Source organism: Python bivittatus, unplaced genomic scaffold (genome assembly GCF_059951505.1).
Source record: "Python bivittatus isolate LINGU-HERP-01145 unplaced genomic scaffold, Pbiv_v1 ctg000080_np1212, whole genome shotgun sequence".
Lineage (NCBI taxonomy): Eukaryota > Metazoa > Chordata > Lepidosauria > Squamata > Pythonidae > Python > Python bivittatus.
In genome coordinates this window covers 13,815,868-13,842,642 of record NW_028277035.1, presented here as the reverse complement: position 1 = coordinate 13,842,642, position 26,775 = coordinate 13,815,868, and the positions used below count along the sequence as shown (strand labels likewise).

Genomic DNA, 26,775 nt, shown 5'->3' with positions numbered 1-26,775 from the left:
GGTGTGTAGCTATTTGGAAGCTAGCTCTGTAAAAGCCATTCACTCCTGCAGTCTGAGCCAAAAATGCTCATGGAGAGCAATGCAGAATGACCAGAGGGAAGGGACATGCCAACAGCAGCCTAAAGTGGCCAACAGGAACTGGACAGATTCCGGCATCACCAGCATCATGGAGGAATCATTTGTCATTTAGAAAGATTTGTGTCTGAAGAGGGAAAAAAGCTCTCACCTCCTGAACATCTAAATCCTACTTTCAGTTGCCTCTGTGGTGGGCTAGAAATGACACATAAACATAGTGAGGATATGTTATTTAACAATGGTTGTGCCACAGGCAGTGAACCTTGAGCAGCTCTGTATTACACCTGGGGACAATACACCATCATGGAGCCACAAAATTCACTTAACACTGATTGATTTGTTAGATTTACAGGCTGACTTTGCTCCAAGAATTCAAGGCAGATTCACTGCACTCCTCCTTCCTATTTTTTCCAGCAAAACAACTGTGATGTAGATTTTACTGAGAGGGAACAACTCAAAATCACCCAGTGAGCTTCTTTGGTTGAGGGTGGACTAAAATCTTTGGTTTCTTAATCCTAGTCCATCATCACAACCACCACACCCCTTGGGCTTTTACATCAAATGTTATATTTGATATTTTGAGAACAAGATTATGCACATCAACGAGTTAAAGTGCCTACAAAAGTAATGCGAGAAAGCATAAACAAGGATATCTTAAAAACAACAGAAGTGTCTGGATCAATTTCCAGTGTTTTCTAACCAAGAATCTTTCACAGAAAATAAGGGCATGTATGTTTTCTACATACAGCTGGTTCTAAAATATCTGAATTTGTCACAAACTCTTTGGACTCTGAGAAAAACCTGATGGACTGCCAGCCTAAGGAGACTAAAGAGGTAGACTCAGTATATGGTGATAACTATGAGTGAAAGTCAGATTCAGACCTTGACTAAGTGCCAAGCCCTAAAATAAGGTGGCAGTTGAAAAGAACCAAGCAATGAAGGTTTGTGCAACTCCTCAAAAGGACAGGTTGTCAACTTCTCTAAGTAGTTAAGGCCAGTAATTCTTGCTACAGATGAACATGCCCCAGGCCTCTTTCGTTGCTCTTCCACTTTTTGACCTGTATCCCATGACACAAAGTTTCCTATACCTCTATTCTGTGGACTGAAAACCAGTTTTAGATCCCTGGACAGGTTCCCATGAAGTCCAGGCTCTGGACTTTTGGACCAATGACTAAAATAGCAGATTTTCTCAGCTGTTATCACAAACTGGTTTACAGACACTCATTGTTACAGCATTTAGGCTTTCTAATGTTTGCACATTACTGCCTCCTTTACAACCTATAACCTATATTATCCCTGTCTATGCTATAGCATTGTAGTGATTTACAGCTAAGATAATGACATTCTAAGAACTAATTGTCATTTATTCTTGCCTTCTCTCCATTGTAGTATCCAAGTCTTCAAAACATAATGTGAAAAAATGGCCCTTAAGATGAAGCCTCTTTGTCATCAAGAAGGTAGAACTATTTAGCATCAATAAAGTCTCATCCTAGCCCAAAGTCCTTGTCCCTACTTGCACCTAACTAAAGCACAAGCATGCCCTGGTAGCATCCTTTTTCTGTCCCTTCATTTTGTTTCCCAGCCATGAGTGAGTCAGGTTGAAGTTGTCCTTAGCTATACTGTTATTAAGCTGGCAGCATCCAAAGACAGTGTCAGGGTTCTCTTTGCAAATACTATAACTGGGATGGCACAGGCAGGAATTTAAGGATGCACATATCTGATAAGTAAGGCTATTGCATAAACTAATGTAGATATTATGAAATATGTAACTGCTATGTATCAAATGAAAGTCCTATTTATAGTAAAATCAAGGTTCAAACTCTTGTGCCCCTCTCTCTTGCACATACAGTGCAACAGGCTTGAGGATTCTCCCTTTTGATCAGAAAGGATGGTTTCCTCTCATTTCTCATGTTATGGAAATGGAACTGTCTAGTTTTAGGCTATTTGCCTCTCACCATGCCAGAACTAGTTTTCTCACTGCCTCACCCTTCAAGTTCTCCTTTCCCCACTCCCTGTTCCTGGAAGAGCTTGGTGCTTCTCCCCTCCTTTCCCCCAGAATGAGTGGCCCAGGAATGATCCAGGACTCTTCCATTGGTCCTCTTTGTCTGCTGAGCTGAAGAATTCTCCCCCATCCAGAAAGCTGAAGGATAAGGATTTGTCTCCTTCCTCCCTCAGGAAACCTGAAGGAGACAACAGGCAGAGGGAAGAATCCAATACTGTAACCTCCTGTTTAGGCACTTTCCTGGGTCCAGAAATCATCCCCCCAAGAAAGAGATGAGGAAGTATCCAAAATGTCCTGACAACCAACAGCTGATGGGGAAGTAATTCCTGTGTCATGCCTCTTGACTCCAGTAGAACTTCCCAATCCAGAACTTGTTCTCCCAGGTTCAGATGGAGGTGGGATAAGAAGTGGAAGCGTGTCCATCCCATTCTGAGGATCAGAGCCAGGTAGGACAGGAACGGTTATCTTTTTTACAGATCTGCCCATTACCCCCATCCAGAAATCTGCTGGTAGATGTAGGTGCGGTTCAGGTTCTTTCTTGGCAAAAATCCCTTCCCTGTTCTTCAGAACTCCCCCCTCCCCCTCAAGAGTCCAAGTTGATAGATGCTGTAGCCAGATTACAAGGGCAGAGAAGATTGGGCTTGTACAGACATGCAGTCTCCAGCAGTAATGGGGTGATGGTGATGGTGGTCAGCAGTTTGTAGTAGGAAGCCCTGGCAAAATCCAGCTGTTCTTTAAGGAGCTGGTGTACTGCCTGAAGTTCTTGTAGAAAGTACAAGACCTCAGGATGGGAGAGAGCGAGCTATGTCAGGCAACAGGCTTGCACAGAAGGCTTGAAACAGTGAAATGTGAACAGAAGAACAAACCAAGTTGTTACATGTGAACTCAGCCACAGGCAATAGTACAGACCAATTGTTTTGCTGGTAGCTTACATAGCAATGATGGTATTGCTCTAAGGTGGCATTTGTCCTCTCTGTCTCAGAAGTGAATTGTGGGTGATGCACTGAGGAAAAATTGAGTTTAATATCTAATATTGAAAAAGAGCTTCCAAAAATAGACTGTGAATAGAATACTTCTGTTAAAAATGAGATGATTGAGCAAGCCTCAATGCCAGAACATGTGGTAGAGAATCAGCTTTTGAAGAGGTGGGAAGACTTGCAGGGGATGGAATGAACCATCTTGGAAAACACTGATGAAAACCATTATAGTGTTCATGCCCTGTAGGTGGCTGATCAGTCATCCAAGGAAACTGTGACCCAAGGCTCCTTTGGAAAGGGGAGGGGATGTAACAGGCCAGCTAGTTTGTAGTTAAAGTCCTGGCATAGTAGCAGCGGAGGCAAGAAGATCCATAGGCCTTAACATCTGCTTGGACAAGAGAAAATCAAAAATCTTGGAGCAGAAAGTGTGTGGCGTTAAATAGTCCAAAATGCCCAGATGGACAGCTGTCATGACAAAGCCGTAAAATCTTCTCAAGAACGGATGAATATATAATCAACCATTGTGGCACAATTCTCCCCATTCCCAAGAAAAGGAAGGGTGAATTGGAGGTCTCCCTGAAGATCATCTATCCAAGCCCCTATATGTGGGACATGCCACCGTGGTGTGTGAATTTGTTCGGTGAAGTGAGGAGTGTGCCACTGGCTCCCAGAGACTCAGACTGAGGCCACTGTTGGAAATGGGAAGGCAAAATTTTCAGACTGCAGAACAGAATTGGGAGGGGGGTGTCATATGGAACAAACTATTCAGACTTGTGTGAAAAAGCATCAGCCTGCTTGTTGTGCAAGCTAGGAACATAGGTGGTATGAAAATTAAATTGGGAGAATTGTGCCCACCTGAGCGTATGAAAAGACTGTAGATACTCCAGGATCTTGTGGTCTGTTTGGACTTCAGTGGGGTGTGAAGCTTCTTATAAGAGGTGGCGCCAGTGTTGAAAAGCATCTCTGATCACTAAGAGTTCCTTGTTCAAAACATCACAGTTCCCTTCTGGCTTCAGTAGCTGTCTAGAATAAAAGGTGCAAGGCAAAAGTCTTTGTTCAAAATCCTCAGCTGTCTGGAGAATGATTGCCCTTAAATCAAAATCAGAAGCATCTGTTTGAACAACAAAGGAACATGATGGCAGAGGATAGGCTGGGAGGCAAAAGTCTGTTTGAATGAGGAAAAGGCTTGTTGAGCATCAGAATCCCACTTCAAATTATGTATGATGCTTGAAAATCCCATTCTTAGTAAGATGGGTCAAAGCTTTTATATATGCTGCAAAATCAGGGATAAACTGGTAACAAAAGTTAAGAAATCCTCCAAATTGCTGCACCTCCTTGACACTGTGGATGTGTGGATGTGCACCAGGAGAGAACTGAATCCATTTTGTGAGATCCATTGTGATGCCCTCAGGAAAGAGGTGGTACTGTTGATAATCCAAGAGACACAGGTCAAAGGTACATTTCTCTATCTTAGCATATACATTGTGTAGGTAGAGCTGGTCAAGCACAGTATGGACCTTTTTAGTGTGAGTAGTTGATCTTCAGAATAAATTAACAGGTCAACCAAATAAACTTTCAGATAACAGTCCACTATCTCATGAAAAATATGAGATATTTATAAACTCATTGATAAACTAAACCATAGGATGTGTCTGTTCAAACTTTCCACAATGCATGTCAAAGGGAGTTAAATATATGCACCCCACCTTCTTGCAAATTAAACTGTAGTCCCTTCTGGGATCTAAACTGGCAAAAATGCATGCCTTCTATACTGTTTCTAGAAGTTCAGAAATGAGAGGAAGGAGCTAATGATCCTTAACGATTATAGAATTTAGAAGCAGTAATCATGAAAGATACTCAAAGAATTATTCTCCTTTTTGAAAAAAAAATGGAGTGATGGCTGGGGATGCTAAGGGGGAAATAAACCCCATTCTGAAAATTGTCATCAAGATTTCCATTTCTCTGATGCATGGGCAAGCAGGTAATCTCTACAGCAGCTCTCCTCCTTTGGAAGAGGACCTGCATGTGGTTTGGCATTTTGGAGAGTCAAATGCAGTATTTTCTTGGTCTCAGGAATATGTAGGTTATGGATCTGAAGCTAATGCATCCCCAAAGCTATAGGGGCATGTATAGTAGAAGCTAAAATGAATTGCAAAGTTTCTTGTTGGTCAGAAATGATGGTCCTGAGTGCAGGAGTCTACCATCAATAGTTTCCATCCTCAATAGTGGGTCTACTGGCTAAACAGCAAGGCATATTTGTATGCAATCGCAGTCTGCAAAATTGCCCATAGCTCTAGAATTTATCAGGGTCTGAGAGAGCCACATTGTATGTGAGAAGTAAGAGAAAGGAGATCCTATGAGTATTGTACATCCCATTTAATTGTTGCAATTTCTTTCTCTCAAGCTCCTGGAGTTTGGTGGGTTGGTTCCTCATAAGCCAAGCTTAGAACATTTAGGGCATTTGCTTGCAAAATGTTTCCCTTTTTTACATATATAATACTTAGCTGTTGTCTCAGAGTGGAGAATTTTAGGAGGGCAATCTAGTCAAAATGCCCCAAAGTCCTACAACATAAACAAAGACCCTGTGTACATTAACATTACTTTTCTGCAGCCAACAATGGAGCCCTGCTGGCTCCCAAATGCATGCATTTAACTTCTGAAGATTCTGATAAGCAGATGGGTGTGGGGGAAGGAAGGATGGAAAGGGAGAGTAATGTCATCACTCCTTCTTGCCCATATTCTGCTGCTATTCCATGAGTCTTCCATCTGTAACAACACAACATTTGATTAACACTTCCAAGGTACTTGGAGTGCTTTTTCAAATTAGTTTGTTGCATAATTCATCAGACAAGCACTCTTTAAACTGGTTGATCAAAGGTAGCTCATTCCAGCCCACATCCTGAACAAAAAGTTGAAAGTCAGCCACATATGTGCGTACATGATGTTCACTTTGTAAGCATCAGATCTCATCATTGTCTGTAGCCTGTCTGATGGAATCATCAAAGGCAGCTCTCAGTCTGGTCATTAAATGAATATAATTGTCTATATCATGAATGTTTCAGGAAGTGGGGGTTGTCCATTTTTCAGTTTCTCCCATTTAAAGATCAATTATAAATACTACTTGGGATGATCTGTGGAAAATTCTCCTATTCTCAAGGAGAGGTATAATTTTAGTTGAATGGTAAAGATCATAAACATCTTGAGATTCCACTGTCAAGCAAAGAACTGGGGGACTGTAGCAGCATGTTGCCACCAGTAGTCCTTGATCAGACCCATCTATTACTCTAGTTAGTTCATTGTCTGGTTTGAATGGTCCCTCTGGGCCATCCTCTAATTCTAATGCTATGCCATTTGGTTCTGAAACAGGAGAAGGGTGTTAGCAACCTAGTCAATGGTTAATGATATTGCAAGAGTTTTGGCCATTTTGATCTGGTTCTACAAACTCAAAGGGATTCTTTTCTTCCATAAGAAAAGGGATTTAAGGGAGTGCTGCAATTGCTGTCAGGCTTCTATCATCAAACACTAGAACTGGAAGCAGCGTAGGCAGACATTCAAGGATGCAGACTTCTGATAAATGTATTACAAGAATTAACAAAGACTTTATAAAATAAATCCAATGACTGTTATGTATCAAATGCAAGCCCTATTTATAGTTGAAATCAAATCTAAGAGTTCTTATGCCTGTGAGATAAAATGAGCTTGAGGCTTCTCTCTTTTGGGCAGAAATGATTTTCACTTGTACCAAATGTTATGGTAACAGACTAACCTGGTTTTAGGCTTCTTTTGACCTTGCCAAAACTAGCTCTCACAGACAGTCATAAGATAGGCAAAAACTGTTATTACACTTCATCACCCGAAATGCTGGTGCAAAGTGATATAACAGTGGTAGGTGAGATCAGAGCATTGGTTGATTCAGGCTATTGTACATGCCCTCTTCCCTCTCATCCCCAGCCAGTCTAATCTGCCGCTGTCTCCCTAAAGACTGACATAGCAATGCTATGCCATTTTCTGTCAGAATCATACAACAACACTAGACTGCTTAGCCTGCAATACTGTAAGTGTTTTAACTTGCTTTTTTAGTAAAGTCTGAAATACCATAATTGTGGAATGACAGGAATCCCTCATTCCACCTCCTGAACCAATACTGAGGAATCTAGAAGTTGGCATATGTTGCCTATTAAGAAAAGATGGGGGAGAGAAATCCCCAGTAAAACTATTTTGAATGATTCAGCTCCTTCATGACTCCAATCTAGTTTTTAAAATTTTATTCAGCTCAGCTTACAACAGAATGGGGTATAGAAAGAAAGGCACAAGAAGAAGCCTAGATTTGATGGACAATCAGGAACACCCCATTTGTATTACACCACAGTGACTGGTAATATTTTTCCTGTTGACTGGTGATGTACAGAAGAGAGAAGGAGCAAAGGTATAGGAATCTATCTCTTTGGTTATCAAGTGTTGCATATGCATAATTAGGACAGCATCATTTAGCAGTGAGTCAGAACAGAGACTATGGAGGCAGCAAATTTTACACTGGTATAGTTTTCTGCTGATTCAGAGATGGATGGGTACATTAATTCAGCAGTGGAGAAAGGCTGTGGCCCTCAGATTAGTTTTAAAAGCCCTTTGTAACTTCAAACTTTGCATGACTGATTTATTTTTCCTCTGCTAGCCTGTGGGAAGGAGGAAAAGGGGAAGATGGTAGAAGAAAGAGAAAGGAAGATGAGAGAAAAAAAGGGGGAGCAGGCCCATCTAATAATAGATTAATGTAAGAGAATGTGACCCTTAATAGAAAAAAAAATCCATATTTTTTATTTTAAAGCATTTTCCCCCCACAGGCAGATAACTCTCTTAACTGGGAGAAAGAGAGAGAAGGGGAACAGTCCCATCTGCTAATAAAGCACCCTTGAGAGAATGTGGCTTTTAATGGAAAAAAGGTTCTGTACTTTGGATTTTAAGCCATTTTCCCATGGGCAGCTAGTTAATGGAGGTTACGATTATTTGTAGAGAAAAGAAACAAAGAGGATTATCAGTGTGCCACAGAATAAGGAGCAGAGTCTTTTCTCTTTTGTAAGGAAGAACAGCCTAATGCAAGAAGTGAAGCAGCAATAATCTCAACTCTACGCTAGCTAAAATGCCAGCAGTAGAGGACACTAATATACCTACATGATGTTGATAGACAATATATATTGATCAAAGTAGTATTATTTAGGGCAGTTTCCCCCCAGAGTTAGCCATGTTTATGTCTATGGGAATTGTACTTCTATGTAGCTAGAAGGTACCATGTACTTACTGCTGTCCTATGTTATAATCTTCTCTGTAAATAAACCTGGTTCCCTGATTTTATTGTTGTTTTATATATTTTAGAGTTATACTGCATATGAGATTGTCTTTATATATTATAAGTATTTTAATTTTTCAGACTTTATCATGATGAGAACATGGATGCAGCTTCTTCTTCTTCTTTTCTATAAGAAACCTGCCCTTGCAGTCTTTCTGGTATCAAACTTCCTTTGGTACCAGTCACAGACTCAGTAAAACTAGAAGATTTCCAATTCCTCCTTTCACCCTGCAAAATATTTTTGTACCACATTGAAGCTTTCAAACTGCCAAAGGTGAGAGAGAGAGAGAGAGAGGAATTTCTAAAAGTCTTTGTAATATTCTGTCAAAGCAACATTTTCACTGGATTTTCTAATGCATGCTGTACCTCATTCTTCTCCAAGCTGTATTCCTCCATCATCTTGTCCCCTTGCTCTTGGAAGGTGATGATGATTAAGGCCACAAAAATGTTGACAAAAAAAAATGGGAAGACCACAAAGTAAACCACATAGAAGATGGACATTTCCATGCGATAACCAGGGCTGGGCCCCCGATTCTCATATGTAGCATCCACTGAATGTTTAAGAACACTGCAAAAAAAGTATTAGTTTTTGTTTTTTATATATACACACACACACACATTATATTTTATATTAGTGTATTATTATTTTGGTATTTTATTATATATGTTGTAAACTGCCTAGAGTGCAGTTGGATTGAGGCACTATATAAACAAATAAAGAAAATAAAACATTATTAATATTATACTAAGCCTTTTATGCAAGCTCATATAAGATTGTATAATATAATGCATATTAATATAAGGTTCAACTGAGTCTGCAGGCATCCCTTTCTTAAAACTAATAAATAAACAATTTGATCTTTTTAAAAATGCTTCTTGGGGAGGGGAAACAACTTATTAACATGGAACCTTTCCAATACAGTACTCTCTGGATGTCTTGAACTTCATTTCCCACAATCCTCAGCAAACATGGTAAAATTAGACATCTGGAGAGTTCCAGAGTAAAAGAGGTAGCCTTAAAACCCCAATTTTATAGTAAAAAATGTCAGAACTGAATATCGTATTTTTCCATCTATAAGATGCCCCCATGTATAAGACAACCCCCACTTTCCCAACCCAAAATTAAGAAATCAATATTTTAAAGATAAAGCAGAACACATTTTTATTTAGTAATTAGGTAACATTTACATGATACACTCAGTGGGAGGAGGTCCAAACTGTCTCTCTGCAGCTCTATTTCCATGCTCTTTCGCATAACTGATTACATTCAATCATGAGTGAAACTGCCGATAGCTTGTTTCTGCAAACAGACTTCCTCCAATTGGTTTGTTCAGCATCAGCTGATGTCAGTTACATAAGGCTTGTGATTGGAGGAAGTCTGTTTGCAGAGACAAACTATTTCACTCATGATTGGAGGCTAGTGATAGGAGGAAGCCTGTTTGCAGAGATGAAGTATGGGCAGTTTCGCAACCGTGCGGTTCTCTCCTCGGCTTACTTCCTTGCATAAGACGCCCTTCAATTTTTAGTGTAATGATTTTAGAAAAAAGTATTGTCTTACAGAAGGAAAAATACGGTAGCTATTGGTTACAAAAAGGAAATAGTATTTCTAGTTCAGTTGTATTTGTGATTTTTCCCTTCACTATCCCAAAGTGTTAGAATTCAATATTCAAGGCCCAGCATAATAGTTAGGATGAAGATAATGAGAACTGCAGTCTAAATCAACACTCTCCCCTTGGTAGTCATAAAGAAGAAGCTTAAGAAAATTCCTTATGAGGCCAGCCTTTGACTTTGAGGTGCTGGAACCACTGAAACCACAGCCCATGTTGCTTTATATTGTTAATTTTACAAGGAAAGCCACTTTTTCCTCATAACCCATTTAATAACAACATTCTCAGATTTGTTAGACCAGAATGATGTATTATATAACAAAAATACATCCATTTCCCTCTACACTGTAAAATTTTCTTTTATAGTCTATAAAATTTTGAAAAAGTTAAACCAATGTCAGAGTATGTGTCATTTTACTATTCTGTTGTCTGCCCCATGTACTTTGTTGTTTTATGTTGGTTGGTCAATGACTGTAAGAATAGGGAATTTTTAATGTTCTGTGCCATTATAAAGAATTTATCTACCTGAGGTCGTGTTTTCATATGATAAGAGTAAACTTGTTGGATAAGCCTAGACAAAAGCAGCATAATGATGAAGGGACTACATCCACATAATTTATGTAATTCAGATCAAGGATTAGCTTAGTCCAACATTCTTATCTAATAATAACCAGCTAGATGCCCAAGGTACCTATCATACCAGAACATCCTTATTTTCTTCAATAACTTACTCTGGCCAGCCTTCTCCCGTAGACACAGTGAAAAGAGTAAGCAGTGCCCATAGCACATTGTCATAATGGAAATCATATTTCTTCCACTCTCGTCTCTCAGCCTTCACTTCATTGTTCTTCTCATAGACTAAATACTCCCCTCTAAGGAAGGAGATCAACAAAAGTGTTCAGAGACATGTTTACACAATGGAATTTAGGCAATTTAATAAGAATCTTCTTAGATGCAAGTGGTCTCTTTGACAACACTAACATTCAAATGAAAATGTGAGAAGAGCCTTTATTATTTACTCATGCTTTAAGATTGACTGAAAGGTTAATCAAGCAAACTCCACTATTGTATAACTATTAATCTGAGGTTAGTCTTCCCTAGCAAACAGCTAATTATGAGAGAATCAATTAGTATAACATAGTTACTTCATTAAGACTTTGATCCTATAATGCTTAACTGGGGATGAGCCCCAATAAATTCATTAGGGTAATTTTCAGTACATTTGCATTATTTTGAATTACTCCATATATTTTCCAAATTTCCCCCAATAAAGTTGCAAACTTGCAAACAAAACTGTTAAGAGACTAATTATTTAGCAATTTAAAGAATCTAAAGCTACTGGTTTGAAAAGTTTTTTGCAATGTTCAGAATATAGATTGATTTGTTTTAAAATGTTTTTCCCATACAAAATTCTGAAAAACAAGCTAAATACGTCTTTAATGTCTTCACTTAATGTTAGGTTTTTGAGTAGTAGGAGTTTAATGCTTCCTTTCATGGTTTTCAGTACAGAAAAAAAATGATTCCAAGGCACATCTCAGATAAGTGTATGGCTCAGGACTCTATGGTTGCCATGACAATAGGGTTGTCACCCCTCTATAAAGGTGATGGAGCAATTAAAATGACTAGTGGTGATGGATTCCTAAGGGATTTGGGCATGCCTGGTGTTTGGTCATAGCCAAGATGTTTTGAACAGCAAAGGACTGATTTGTGCCATTGCCTTGAACACTCCCAAATAGCTCTCCCCTGAACAGAGCTTGTTTGGCTCCTTGATATACTGGGGCATTGAGCACAGAAACAGATGGGATGGTAGCCTGAATACAAATGGGAAAAAACTCAGGTCAAAATTAATCAACACAAGTGAGAGTTCATCAGAGTATATTCTCTGATAGCATTGATGACAAAGACATAATCCCTATCTCAATTATGTCTTTGAAGCTCTAGAATCTAGAGAAATGTTTCAACTTCCTTTGAGTCATTCTCTAGTTACACCATAGACTGATATTATGGGATCCTTGTAGCCTATTGTTACCTATTTGCTAAGATGTTTTAAGACAAATCAATTCAATTCAATAAGTGAACCTATTCAGAGCATCATTATTGATAGTTTAGTAGCAATGGTCCAGGAATATTGATTGGGAAACTAAGGAAACCAAGCTATCTAAATTGCACTAAATGATTTAAATTCTGCATGTCTGTTAATACTACACAGAGAGTGAATCAAGTCATGCTGGAAAATGGCAGAATGCCAAGGCAGATTATCCTTTATATAAGATAGCCACTAGAGAGATATTAACCTTGGGAGTGAGGTAAGAGGAGCTGGGTACTAAAACCTCTGATTTAAAAATATACTTGTGTTGTTTTCCTTCCTTTTTAATACAGTTAACCCAATATATAACATACTGAATATATGACAAAATTAAAGAATTCCAGTACTGCAGCTGTGCTTTCCATAGCCTCTCTTGATCTCTTTTAAATCCAGAAGCTTTAACCACCTCCCCTTACTAGCATTTGCAATTCTGTACAGAAATGCAGTTTTATCTCTGCATACTTGTAGTCAATCATCATGACTTCAAGTGAGTAGAAATTCAAAAACTGCAAATATTTCCTTTTTCTACTGTTCCTTTAAGGTTCTGTAGTTTTACCACAAGAATCCTGGATATTTCAATTTACAATATAGCTCACTGCTACCAACTTCTTGTAGTGATGTTTTTCTGTGAACCTTTAAAACCATGATAATCATACATTTAAAATGACACCATGATAACCACTTGATTAGAAATAATCACAAAAGAAAAAAGGGCCAGGTTCATCAGAGCAGCAACTGCTCATATTGCTTTAAACTGGATGCACCAATTTAAAATGGATAGCATAATAGAGAGAAATGTAAGAATAAAAGATTTTTTAAAGTGTCTTGTTGTTTTGTGGACATAGAAAACTGATGCAATGTATTTTGATGCAGGCAAGCTATAAAATCTGTACTATTAATGGAGAAAAAAAACTAATCAGGTCATATTTTAGTCTAATATTTCAAGATGTTGGTAGCCACTTATAAAGCCGTTTATGGAATGAGGCTGGGTTATTTGTAGGACTGTCTTTCTCTGGTTGCTTCTACCTGTTGCACCAGGTCTGATAGGAGGGGCACACTCCAGATCCCCTCAATTAACTAATACCATCCAATGAAACCCTTGAAGTGGGCCTTCCTTTTCTGTTGCAGTGTCTACCTTCTGGAACACCATACCTCCTGAGATTAGATTGGCCCTGTCCCTGTTGGCCTTTCACAGAGCACTGAAAACCTGGATGCGCTCCAGAGCATGGTGGTTGGGAAGTTAGATGGCCTTTGAGACATTATTGCTCTGTTGTTTATTGGCTTTGTTCTCAGCAACCATCATAGGTTTTTTGTTTGATATTGTTGATATTGTTCTTTGTTTTGTTTTAATGAGTTGTTAGCCAGCCAGAGTTACATCTGCAAGATGAGCAGCTATATAAATTGAATGAATAAATAAATATCAGAAAATAATGCATTGGAAGTCATTGGCCTGCCCTGAATGTAATGGCAATGTGACACAAGGAATATAAGCTTTGAGCCTATAACTTTATGGAAGAGTCATATAGTTTCTTATAAGCTTCAAGGTTGGCCATATAAGAGAAAAGAATTAAATTAAAAACTGAATGGGAGGAGGCCACATACCTGCAGTCCTTTTCAAATTCCTTGGATTCATCAGTGCAGTAGAAGAACCTGCCCTTAAACAGCTGGACAGCGACCACAGCAAAGATGAACATGAAGAGCATGTATACAATGAGAATATTGAGGACATTTTTGAGTGAGTTCACCACACAGTCAAAGACAGCCTGGGAAAAACAGATACTCTGGTAAGATTTGACTAGGTTATGTTTATCTGTATTCTAATTTTCTGTAAAACTGTCCCTCCCCCTTAAGAAGTATGTGTATGTGAGAGAGAAATACCATCATAGGTACAATAAAATAAAACTAAAGCAACAAGAAACTCTAAAATACCAGCCCTTAAAAGTAAATGAAAAACAGCTTTAAAATAGGCAACTGTAAAGTTCATTAATATAGAAATTAAAACCTTATTAAAAATTTAAAATGTATTCAAAAGCCATACAAACACAGTGAAAGAGTCCAACTGATTTCCAGAATGTATTTTGCAATCCTGCTGTCGCCACCAAAGTTTCTGTCTCTTGAATTTGCCCATTTAAGCTCACTTAACAAAAAGGACAGTGCACAGTTTCTGATACCTCTTGCAAGAACCTAGAAAATTAATGTTGAAATAGACTGTTCCTCAAGTAAATTTGTCCTAAGGAGGACAACTTGTTTTCTAAAAAATCATCACTGCCACCCCAAATATCTTCCAGTCCTGCATGAGATTTAGAGTTCTTAGAATAGAGTAATAATTTGTCCTTCCAAACAGGAAATCTACTTCTCAGCTATTTCCAGTATACTAGTCACTGAATCTGTTGTAGCAAAAACAACAGTCTTGTGGCATGATAATAACCTTTAAAAAAAGTTAACTTCAGTGGGCAGGTAAATACATCTATGGGTGTGGAGGAAATATTTATTTTTTTAAAAAATGTGGAATCAGGGAGAAATGAAAACAAGAATATACTAACCATAGCAATTAAATTACAGTTACAAAAATTTAAAATTAATACAATGGCCATTCATAAATCAGCATTTCATAAACTAGAGACCATTAGGTGCATGAAGCATTAAAGTCAGCAGATTTTCATCCATTCTTCATGCACAGGCATCCAGTACAAACTATGATGACGAAATATAATACTTGTGTCATATCATGACGCAAATCCCAGCCTTTTCTACTTGCATTGCAATGTCAGATGAAAGTACATAATTTACATGATTTGTGTTGTGAACTACAGGTAGTCCTTGACTTACGACCACAATAAGGACTGGAAAATTCATCGTTAAGTGGTGCAGTCATTAAGTGAGGCATCATGTGACTGCACCCAATTTTATGACCTTTTTTCCCGCAGGTGTTAAGCGAATCTAGCTTCTCTCATTGATTTTGCTTGTTGGAAGCTAGCTGGGAAGGTCACAAATAGTGATCACATGACCCCGGGATGCTGCAACCATCATAAATACATGCTGGTTGCCAAGCACCCAAATTTTGATCATGTGACTGCGGGGATGCTGCGATGGCCGTAAGTGCAAGGACCGGTTGTAAGTAACTTTTTTCAGTACCATTGTAACTTTGAACGGTCATAAAATGAATGGTTGTAAGTTGAGGACTACCTGTATATTTTGTCATTTGCCCCCTTTGTCCTTCCTGCAGACATTTATGTGCACAGGGTAGAAAATTTAATGGACAAAAACGTATACTATAATAAACGCTCTAGTCCTTAAAATGCTGCAATACTCTTTGATGACTCTTTAGCTGCATGATAAACAAAAATGAATAAGTTTATCCTGTTGTGGAGATTGGGGGAATTGTCTAGTTTCCAATTATCCAAAACACAAAAGTCCTTCAAGGAAAAATAAGTGTAATTATAATATCTTTTCTTTAGATGACATTGTGCATGAAATATGTGCAAGAGAGCCAATAAAAAAACCCTAGTTCATGCCTTTTCATGAAATAGCATGAAGACTGACTTCAGCCTTCTTGCTCTATCTTTTTTTCAAATTACTGTGGATTATATACATTCCCAATATAGAACCAAAGTTTCCAGGGTGAGTTTTTTGTTTGTTTCCTTTTTATACTTCCATCCCAAACATACCTTGAGCTTTGGCAACCGCTTGATAGTTTTGAGGGGTCTGAGGACACGAAGGACACGCAAGGATTTAATGGTATTGATGTCTTTCCCTTTACTGCCTCTGTAGAGAGATGTTGGATGGGGGCAGAAAAGCAGGAAAAAAACAATGAAGCTGTGTCTTTATAGTGATCCAGACAGAGAATTTCCAAACACACAGATACAATCTATTTTGTAACCAGGATGCCAGTGATATTCTATGAATACTATCCTTTTTGGCCATCCAAACACCTTTTGTTGATCCTTTCTTAAATAAAATATTGCCCTATAAACTGTTTTGATTTACCAGTTATACCACATGTCTGTTTCAGACATCAATTCATTCCCTCCATTATTCCAGTATGTTTTTGATTTCATCTATCTCTTTATCCATTAGGGTGCTCTTTCAATATCTCTCCATTAACCTGTTTTCTTAAACCCCTTTAAGAACGGCTTTAACCTGCAGATGTCTAAGGATTTAGTATCCTTGTTGGAGTTAGAGCGATAGCACATAAACTTCCATGGAATATATCCTTCATATTAGAAAAAAAAAAGTTTTGTGTAACTGAGTTCTCACAGAAAATGTTTGCTATAAAAAGTCTCCAGCTCCTCATGACTTCATAGACACATCTGTGCAGTTTCCTTGACAACAGCTGGGAAGAGGTTTGCCACTGCCTTCTTCCATTCTTCCAATATGTTTCTTCCTGATTTCTCAGCCTAGCATAGAATTCCTTGATAGTCTCCCATTCAAATACAAACCAGAGCTGAACCCAGAGTAAGTCAATCAGGTGCTTGCTGCATTAGATCCGATGTCCTACTGGATGTAATTGCACTGGGATGTAAAGAGTAATGTGTTTCTACCTTGGATATTCATTAATACTAGCTGATAAGCAGACAAAGAATTCCATTTCTACCAAACTCCCAAGTCTTGCCAAGATTCACTAATTCTGCAACTGTGACAATATGCAGTCTGTCTTTCTATGCTGCACTGCATTACCTCCTGTGTTGATAGGTTCACTTTGCAGTCCCACCAAGCTTTGAAATATACACATAAATACACACAACTTAGATCACAGCCTCACTTAAGTTTTTTTATGCCACATTTAAGAAACTCTTATTTTCAGTCGGCTGTGCATCTAAGTGTATTGTCACATCAAAACAAAAAAGATTCCTTTTTCATTTTACTCTGGATTTTGTGACAGAACAAGCATAAAGAAAAGGAAGAAGTTGCACTCTTCAAGCAATGCTTGAAAATATTTGGTAATATTTCTGCAGAGAAACCTACACCTAACTGTAAAGGAATATTCTGTCCTTTATAGGGACATATTCTAGGGATTTGGGAGCCCAGTTTTGCAGATAACTTACATACAGTTACTGCCAAAACAACAACATGAATCTTATTTCCAGATCTGTTATAAAGAGAAAAACCATTTGTAGTATAAAGTATCTCTCTGGAACAATTGTATTCTTTATGCATTACAAAACTAATTCATCTATAAGGCACTGCATATTTTGGCTATCTGCTTAAAGTTACAACTCACATGGCTTGATTTTTTTGCCCTGTATCACTTCAAAATGCGCAGAGAGGAGAAATATGGCAGATGTTATTGTTTTCTGGGTCAAAATTTGCTTGCATGTGAAAACTAATATATATCTAACCTAGTTTGCTGCATGCCCAGAAAAGATTTTGCACTAGGGAGAATTGAGAGGGTTTTTTTTAAACATCTATTTGCTCTGTATACAGTGATACTTTAAGGCCCATTTAGGAAACATATTTAGGTCACTGGAGGGGGTGTGCTGGTGATAAGCACATGGTGAAAACTTACTGACTCTCCAATTATCCTTGTGGTTGCTAGTTTTAGTCCCAAACAAACCTAAATAAACTTCCCAGTCAATAATACACTCATGTTATATGAACTGCTTTCCTAAGGGTTAACTGTCCCTCCTGATGTTTGCGACTGAAGTACTACAGCTTATGAAAACAGGCCCTCTCTAGGCATTCTGACTCTGGGCTGCTTCAATTTGCATCTTCTCACAGTCACATAGGAGAGCTAAACGCAGGCCAAAAAGGGTGGACTGTGGGTACCACCCCCCTTACCTTGCGCTAACCCCAATCATGCCACCATAAATTTTGAATTTCCTCTCTTGAGCTGGAGGAGACAAGAAATGTGGAGGGAAATGACAGTCTCCCAATTTCCTTTGCAGCACCTGGGACAATTGAAACCATGGCCATTGGTGAACCAAACTAGTCATCCCAGGTGATGTTCTGTTGGCACATGATGAGCGAATTTGACTGGGGGAGGGCATCACGGGGTTGGTTATGTTGTGCAAGTGGGCCCTTGCAGAGCCTTCTCTCCAGCGCTGAACTATATGAGGAAATTTCAGCAAGCCCATCTGAGCACACGTTGAGATAAGAGTTTCACACATAAAATATATGGACCCAGGGGATGAAAGACAAAAAGCATAAATTATATGGATCCAATCAAATTGCCTTGATTCCATCCAACAGTCAATTTTACTCCAAGGTTGGAGAAACTACTCTCCCTTTCTTTAATGGCCTGTCAGCCCAACAAACTAAATACATCTTCCAAAGCTTCTGAAAAGCTGGCAGAAATTGGCCAAAGAGTGACAAAATAAATTTACCAATTACTCATTACCATCTAAAAACACATAAAAAAGGTGTAAACCAAGAATAGTTTAATGGGGATATTGCGCTCATTTCCATTCATTTTAAACACAAGCCCTGAGGAGGCTTAGGCTAATGAGTTGCTTCCTCCCTCACATGCCACTTTAGACTTCATCTTTCAACAAATTATACTTCAGCTGCTTTGGATGGCCAAGTTACTTTTTGTACTTCCCTGTAAACAGGGCTGACACAGAATGTGTTCACAGAAGAACTGGAACTTCTTCAAATGTTTCTAAATTTTAACAGGCTCCCCGAGCTCTAATTCCCCTGCAAGCATAATTGCTTTGCTAGATATCACAATATTTCAAAGCCATCTAAACACTGATGCTTAAAGATGTAGGACTTTTATTTGAAGGTCACTGTCATTCCTTTCATTATCCAACAGGTTGGCAAGTGTTCAAGAGATTGGAAATGAAGAGCTATCACTAAAGAAAGGAGTATTTGCTATATGTAATGAAGCAGCGCTTAAAACCTCAACAGAATAAAGATACATTTAAAGCCTGCAAGCCATTTTTGCTAGTACTGGACTGACTTGAGAAATGAAAATAACTACATTATAGATGTAGATTAAGAAAATGTCCAAGCAACATAACCATACAGAGAGCAGTTATGTATATAACTGTTTCCCTGACTCGATTATCTAACTTACATTGCTGAACAGTGATGAAGATGACAATAATGAAGATTTTACATTTCTGCCAACACCAAAGAGCAGCCTGATAATACAAAGTAGCTGGTTCTCGGAAAATCTATTTTCAGGAAATCACTGATGGACAGATGGTTTTCAAATGTTTGATTAAACACATATTCACTCTCAGCATCAGTGCTGCCATGGCAGCCTTTTAAAGAACTTGTGTTTGTAATCCTTCTATAGGAGAGAGACAAACAACTGGTTCTAGATAGTGACATTGTAATGAATTTTATACCAGTTCTAACTAATGAACCATACTGTAAGAATAAAGATGCAGATATCATGACATATTCCAGGCTGTTTCTTTTAGCAGCCTCACAGCATGCCTTCTTTCTACATTGTTCTTTTCCAGCATACATATTTAGTGCTTGTAGAAAAAACAGTCTTCAGAACAGAGAATAAAATGTTTGATAGCAGAACAAAGGGCTATCTCTGCCACAATTCCTACCAGCCAGGACTTTTTGACCAGAATCAACAATGTTCCAGCCATCATGTTTGTCCTCAGGTTAACTGGAATGCTGCTTTCAGTGGCCCAACATGGCAAACACACACAGTACCATACCTAGTTCAAGGATATACAAAGAAACTGATTCCTAGAAAGTGTAAACTGACAGGAAGGCACACTAATCCTAACTTACTGTGAGATGGAACAGAATCAATGAAATGTCTGATGTTTGGAGAGAGATAGAAAGAGCTCCAGTTTGTTTTCCATTCCTATTAGTCACACACAGTGATGCATAACCAGGATCACATAAATAAATAGAATGTAAACCAGAGAGTGTTTGAGAAAGAGAGGCAGACAGACAGAAAGACTTTACCGTGAGCTGCTCCTGTTGTGAAGTGGCAGTGAAAGGGAAGAGACAAAGAAAGTGAGTAACAATCAGAAAGAGAACATACAACACAAAATCTAATGACTCCATACTATGTAATGCCCTTTTCTGTGGAAATCATTGTACCAATTCTTATTCTTTGCCTGCAACAGACAGGACATTTATTTGTTCTTCAGCTACTGCCTCGAAATAGAGGTAAGGAGTTTACGTCAGTGGTTTATCTACACATGTACAGGTTAGCAAGATGAGTCTTCTACTGTTGAGACAATCCTCCACTTGATGTATCCAACATCACTGAAGTCTTTCATATCCTATATCAAAGACAAACCTGTCTATTCTCTCTCTGTCTAAAATTTCTGATTAAAAATAAAATGATGGCAAAGGGCAGCATCCAGGTATCTTTCTTGTTCATCCCTTAACTGATATTCACAGATTAATTTTTATTTGAAATATTACCTTAAATCTTTTTCTTGGAAGATTTTCACTAAAATGTAGGGCAATTTCATAATTCCTTCATCACTAACCAAAAAATAAATCTTGACTGTGGAAGGAAGTTCAGTTGAAAGACTCTAAATTCCTAAGCATACTTAATAGAACAACCGTTACCAACTTGGCATCTTCCAGATGTGTTGGATTACAAGTCCCATAGTGGCTTTTCCTATTTGGACTTAATTGTGTTACAAACACATCCTGACCACATTCTTCTCTGCCGTGTCCCCATGCATGAGATAGCCTTAAGGTATCCTTAGCTGTACCAGCGTTAAAGTAGTGTTTTCCCCCCATTCCAATATTGTTTAAGGGGAGAATCAAGGTATATAAAATCTGTAAACCTTTCTTACTCATTACCTTGTAGGGAATTCAGGTGACTGTAGTGACTTGAAATAGAGACAATGGAAGCAAGGTAGGGATTAGTGATGGAGACATTAAATTTCATGCTGGCATAGCTTTCTGCTGATTGAAGGATGGGCACAAAGCACATCAATTCAGGAAAGGGGTAAGCCCTATATTCTCAAGGCCGCATGTCCATTTGTTATGCTGGTTAGAGATTGTGAGAATTATACATACATTGGGAAGGCAACAGGCTGGGGAAAGATATACTTGAGATTGGCAAAACACAGTGAGTCTTGATCCCAATAAATATGGAAAGATCAGGCTGCATGTTTTGCCCTGATGAAGGAAGCTGACAAACTTGTATAGTTTAGAACTCTGTATAAAATGTGCTTGATACATTCACCAATAGTGGTGGAAATCCAACTTTTTCATACAGTTCTGCTAATTTTCTCTATCAAAATAATATGTTTTTATCCCAACACAGATTGTGATAGCATCATACTTATAGGGTGAGGTTAAGCTTTTATTAGCACAACTGATTCAGCGATTATATACAGGAAGAAAATCAGCAGTACAGCACTAATCTCTTCTCAGGGCTAAAAAGAGATTATTGAGATTCTCAGATCAAACCTGGAAAATAGCCATGAGAGGTGTCTTATATTCCAGAAACTAACCATTGAGGGATGGGCAATAGTATGAAGTATGACACAGCACAATACACAATAGTATATATAGTCAGGTGATAACAACACAGCAGAAAAGTAGTATAGACCCTCATTCAGTTAACTGAAGCTAGCCTGATTGACCAAAAAAGCAATTTCTCACAGCTGATAAATTCTGATGAAGTTGATGAGAGACAAGACAGAAAAATAACCATATCATCAGTGATCAAGGGAGCATGAAGGAGAAGAGGTAAAAAAAGGAAAGTTAAGGAAAGATAATCTATTGTTTGAAATTTAACCATATTCTATCACGCTTCCAAGTTTGCAGATCTCAGAAGATAATATGAAAACAAGATCTATTTCCATTTGCATGTTACTTCTCTCCCAGAGCCCCACATTTCTGATCAATCAATACAATTTCTGTCATCTACAATTGTACAGACCGTATACCTGATTCACCCCTGCTGCTTTTGAAACAGAAATATTACAGATCACCAAAAGAAATGCAAATTTCTTGCAGACTGGATTCATAGCTCACCTTCTTCTATCCAGGAAGTATTAGGGTCAAGTTTTATTGTGCTAAAGGGAAGGTGTTTCAAACTAAGCAGCTGCTACTGCTACCATTCAAAACATATCATGAAGTTATCCATCCTTTTAACAAATTTTTCATGGTAAGAAAAAATTAGAAGAAGCAGTGGGAACATGGAGGAATAAAAATATAAGATGTTGTCAGTTTTACTCACTCCATGAATGACACTGTGAATATAGAATAACAACTCATTTGGAAGCACCTTAAGTTCAAAAGAAGAAATATCTGTAAGAGTTTGTTAGAACCAACTGAACTCTCACCATGCTATGTTAGGTAGCTGCAAGGGCATTCATTCCCTTACAAACTTACTGGAGCTTGCTTATTATACAAACTTTGGCATTTACCCACAATTCTTCCTCCTATGGCTCTTCTACAGCAGAGCAAGCAAGAAATATGCTACTTGTAGAATGTTCTGTTCCAATTGCCTTATGTTATTCTGCATGTCTTTTAATTTATCCTGATCCAAATAGAACCTAAAGTTTGCCATAGATACAACACACTAGGGAATCCTCGCTTAAAAGATGTGATTGTCAGGCATCAGCAGCATTTCAGAGCAGCAGAAAACCACAACTCTTTTCATCTTACCATTTCTTGCCATTCCATCATTTACACCATTCTCTGCACCCAGCACCTGTTTTGAACTGAAAGTATCTCCATTTCTATTTCTACTTTATTTTGAGTTAACCACCCATTTAGCTTATCCTTCTTTAGAAACTATAAATTTATTTTGGACTATAGGAAACTCTGAAATCGTATGAGTCAAGCTGCTGTTAAATGGGTTTCAAGTGTATTATTTCTCAAGAAAATAGAACAGTAAAAGGAGTTACATGCAAAAGCCTCAGCTCGCTTCTCCCAGTTGATCTTGGTGCTTCTATTTATATGCTGATCAAGCCTGCAAGTAGCAGAGCTAGCTTCCTTGCCTAACTGAATACCTCTGGCAAGTGTGGGTAAAAAGTTGTCTTCCTTGCCCAGGCAATGCCACTGACTTACAAGGATAAGAATTTTAAGAATGCTAGCTACGCTTTATTAGATTTCAGTTTGGTGTAATGTTTGAACCCATCCACTGTGATTTAGCAATAATGCTAGCTTAAATCATGTTGAAGTAATGCACCCAAAGTACGACTGCTTTTCCAAAGTCCTTGTTGCTGTTGTGAGGTAAACAAGATGCCCTCTAGTGCCCAGACTGAACAGCAACCCTAGATGTCTTCTAGTGCAGGGATCAACAAATCATGCAGGATACTATAAAAACTTCATGGAGGAAAAGCAAGTGACCTCCAGATCAAATTCATCAGTGGCAGCATCAGTTTCCCTCTACCAATTCTGATAGATTGTCACAGCATATTGGACAACAGTGAAGAAATTCCCACACCAGAAGTTGCATTACACTAGTCCCAATTACTATTAATAGTGAGACATATCACTTGATCCAAATGCTCTTACTAGGAAGAGATGTCATGTGAGTGTATAAGAATACATGACTGGCTGCATCATTGTAGATGTCTATGTAGACAGAATCTGCAGGCCAGACAACATGCATGTCTACAAAACAAGGGTGCTAGAGAATGGCTGGATTTCCTACTTCCAAGCATCAACCAAAGTGCTATGAAAGAACTCTCTGTAACCAGACTTGCCTTAATATCAAAGAAAACCATCCCTTAAGCACCACAGAGCCAATCAGACAGAATCCAAAAGTCAGCTCTTGTAAATAGTGGCCCAACTTGTCTACTGAGCAAAATCTTCCCACCATCTTCTGGACAATACTAAAGAATGTCACTTGTAGCACTTATGCACCAAACCCACTACGCCAGAAGAAAGAGTCCAGGCAAAATAGGTGATCTTGCAAAGCGTAAAAAGTGTACCCAAAGGAGATCAAGTATGCCAAGAAAGGAGAGAACATTTCTTGCAACAGCACAAGAACTTCCCAGTGTTGATAGAAAAGTTTACAAAGTTGAAGTCAGAATTATAAGATGGCACAAAAACCAGACCAATAATGGAGATGGTGCTTCTTGTAACCATTGAAAAAGCCTAACCTTGATGAAGTGCCTTACATTAATATGAAATATATTTACCTTTAATTTTAGTAGTATATGCTCCTCGTGTCAGATTGTAACCACCATAGCATGTTGGTGTAGAAGTATATGAGTGATGGAACTTACTCTACATTCCAGACAAGAGTATTGTGCCCCAAATGTCTTGTGTATTTAGGATATCACTTCAGCTCTTTTAATCTATCCTCCCATGTTTAGCATTAGCTGCCCTGTTCATGTTAATGGCTATAACCATTTAAATCCTAAAATTTTCTGGATCTTAGCCAAGCTTGTGTATGGTCTGACCAACAAGCTTCCAGAATTCTCTGCAGGGACCAGATTTTATTTTATTTATATATCAAATTTGTCACCACCCATCTTGTTGAAATGACTTTGTCGATGTTTGGGAAATCCTCCAAGATGTGATTGCTAAGCATCAGCAGACTGTTAGAACAGTGAAAAATCACAAGTCTTTTTATCTTACAATTTCTTAATGCTTTATCATTCTCTACAACCAGCATTTGCTTTGAACTGAAAATATCTCAATTTGCATTTCTACTGGATTTTAAGTCAACCATCCCTTTAGCTACTGCTATGAAACAATGAAAAATTATTTTGGACTATAAGGACCTCTGGAATGGTATGAGGTTTTTTTTTTTATTGGTTATGTGCCATCAAATCGGTGTCGACTCTTAGCAAACACATAGATAATTTTTTTTCATGATGATGTGTCCCTAACCTGATCCTTCATAGATTAGATTCTTTGGAAATTATTGCTATGAAAAAATCAGCCTAATTTATGAAAGTCACAGTATCTAAATCTGGACACATTTTCTCTCAACTCTCATAAAACCAAGAGAACTTATATGATTCATATTATATTACATTTCGTATTAATCTAAGTACTGTACAATTTTTCTCTCACTCTTTAGGATACCACTGTGAATCCAAGTCAGATTTTAACTGCTCACTCTGTATTCAGTCAGCACCCAAATACTGATAAAAATGTGAAGTATCACTCTACTATAGTTGCACACAATGTGGAAAAATAAGCTCAAAATCTCTTGATTATATTTTATTTGGGCATGACTGGCCCTAATAACTCTTATTTGTTTACAGTGGAGGAGTGTTTCCTGAAAACAGAGTTGTTCCTCCCACTTGCCTCAATACTAAGATTAACAATTTGAAACATTCCTTAGGAGGGTAACCCCTTCCTGCCTAACTCTAGTTGATAGCATTTGCTGAGATCTCCACTGCTTTTTCAACCTTTACCTCTCTTCAATTGCTTTCCTTTATTTATTTATTTATTATTAAACTTGTATGCCGCCCATCTCCAACGGGTGACTCTGGGTGGCTCACAATAACAAAAAAGGAAAAAGCACCAATCCTTCCAACAATGGCTAAAATCCATAAATAATTAAAAATAGAAACATGCATTAAAAATATCCTAAAACCCCCTATAAATTCTAGCCCTAAAACCTTCAAGATGCTGGGGGCGGGGCAACCCATCACCCCACCAGCCATCTCCACAGATGCAAGCCCCCATCCGGGCCCCAGGCCTTCTGGCAGAGCCAGGATTTAACCCCTTTTCTGAAGGGCATGAGGGAGGGGGCACACCAGACCTCAGGAGGCAAGATGTTCCATAGAGCGGGAGCCACAGCAGAAAAGGCTCTCTGCCTAGACCCCACCAATCAAAATTCCTTGACTGGTGGGGTCTGCAACCTGCCCTTTCTGCTGGACCGAGTGGGGCGGGCTGAAATAGCCGGGGCGAGGCGGTTCCTCAGATAACCTGGTCCTGTGCCATGAAGGGCTCTAAAGGTGATGACCAACACCTTGAATTGGACCCGGAAACAAACTGGTAACGAACGCAGCTCCCGCCACAGTGGTGTTATATGTGCCCTCCTACAGGCATTGAGGACGGTCTGCGCCGCCGCATTCTGCACCAGCTGTAGCTTCTGGATACTCTTCAAGGGTAGCCCCATGTAAAGCGCGTTACAGTAGTCCAACCCAGAGGTGACCAAGGCATGAGTGACTGTGTGGAGGGCCTCCTGGGAAACATACGGTGAACCCAGCACTATCATCAGATGCTCTGAAGACTTTCTTCCAGATATGGGAGTCACTGTTGGAGTTTAGCTCCAGACTTTAGAAGACTAAGTGGTGCTACCACATGTATGAGTGGGTCTTCCTCCTCTCCCTCAATCCAGGAACTATCAATTCCTGCCCGGGAAGTAAAGGAAGCCTCCTCTACTACTACTACTTCAGGGAGCTGAGTGGTCTCGGCAATAGACAGCACAGAGCCTAATGGGGAGTCAATCCTTCTACTGCTAATCATTAATATTTTTTTCTCTTGAACTTTCTTTGGATCTCACTTTTTAGTTCAGTAATTGGAAGAATCATTTCTCCCACTCTAAGGATGATTGCAAATGTTTTAGTATTGCCTTCCATCAACTATAGAAAAATAACCTTCAGAGTTTTCTTGGAGTTGGGTGGCCTTAACAAACCGAATACAATAAATTAAAATAATATTCTGATCTGCACAACACATTTCTGTAAGAAAATAAACAGTTCTACAGAGATACAGTAGTATCACTTTTCCTGATCTAGGCAGACACTCTTCCACACAAAAAATGCAGATGACATTTGCTATAATTTGAAAGAGCTTGGAAATGAAATGTAGAACAATCAGGTAGG

The 26,775-nt window shown here is 38.6% G+C and overlaps 1 protein-coding gene across 1 annotated transcript in view; it reads right to left on the bottom strand.

Annotated features, from left to right (window-relative positions):
• The window catches only part of CACNA1A (calcium voltage-gated channel subunit alpha1 A), a 216,363-nt gene that overhangs the window by 73,930 nt on the left and 115,658 nt on the right, over window positions 1-26,775 (bottom strand). The window contains exons 24-27 of the mRNA XM_088134001.1: window positions 15,757-15,853; window positions 13,691-13,851; window positions 10,734-10,874; window positions 8,762-8,963 (exon numbers count right to left, since the gene is read on the bottom strand). Of these exons, the coding sequence (XP_087990127.1) occupies window positions 8,762-8,963; window positions 10,734-10,874; window positions 13,691-13,851; window positions 15,757-15,853 (601 nt within the window). The remainder of the gene's footprint in view (window positions 1-8,761; window positions 8,964-10,733; window positions 10,875-13,690; window positions 13,852-15,756; window positions 15,854-26,775) is intronic.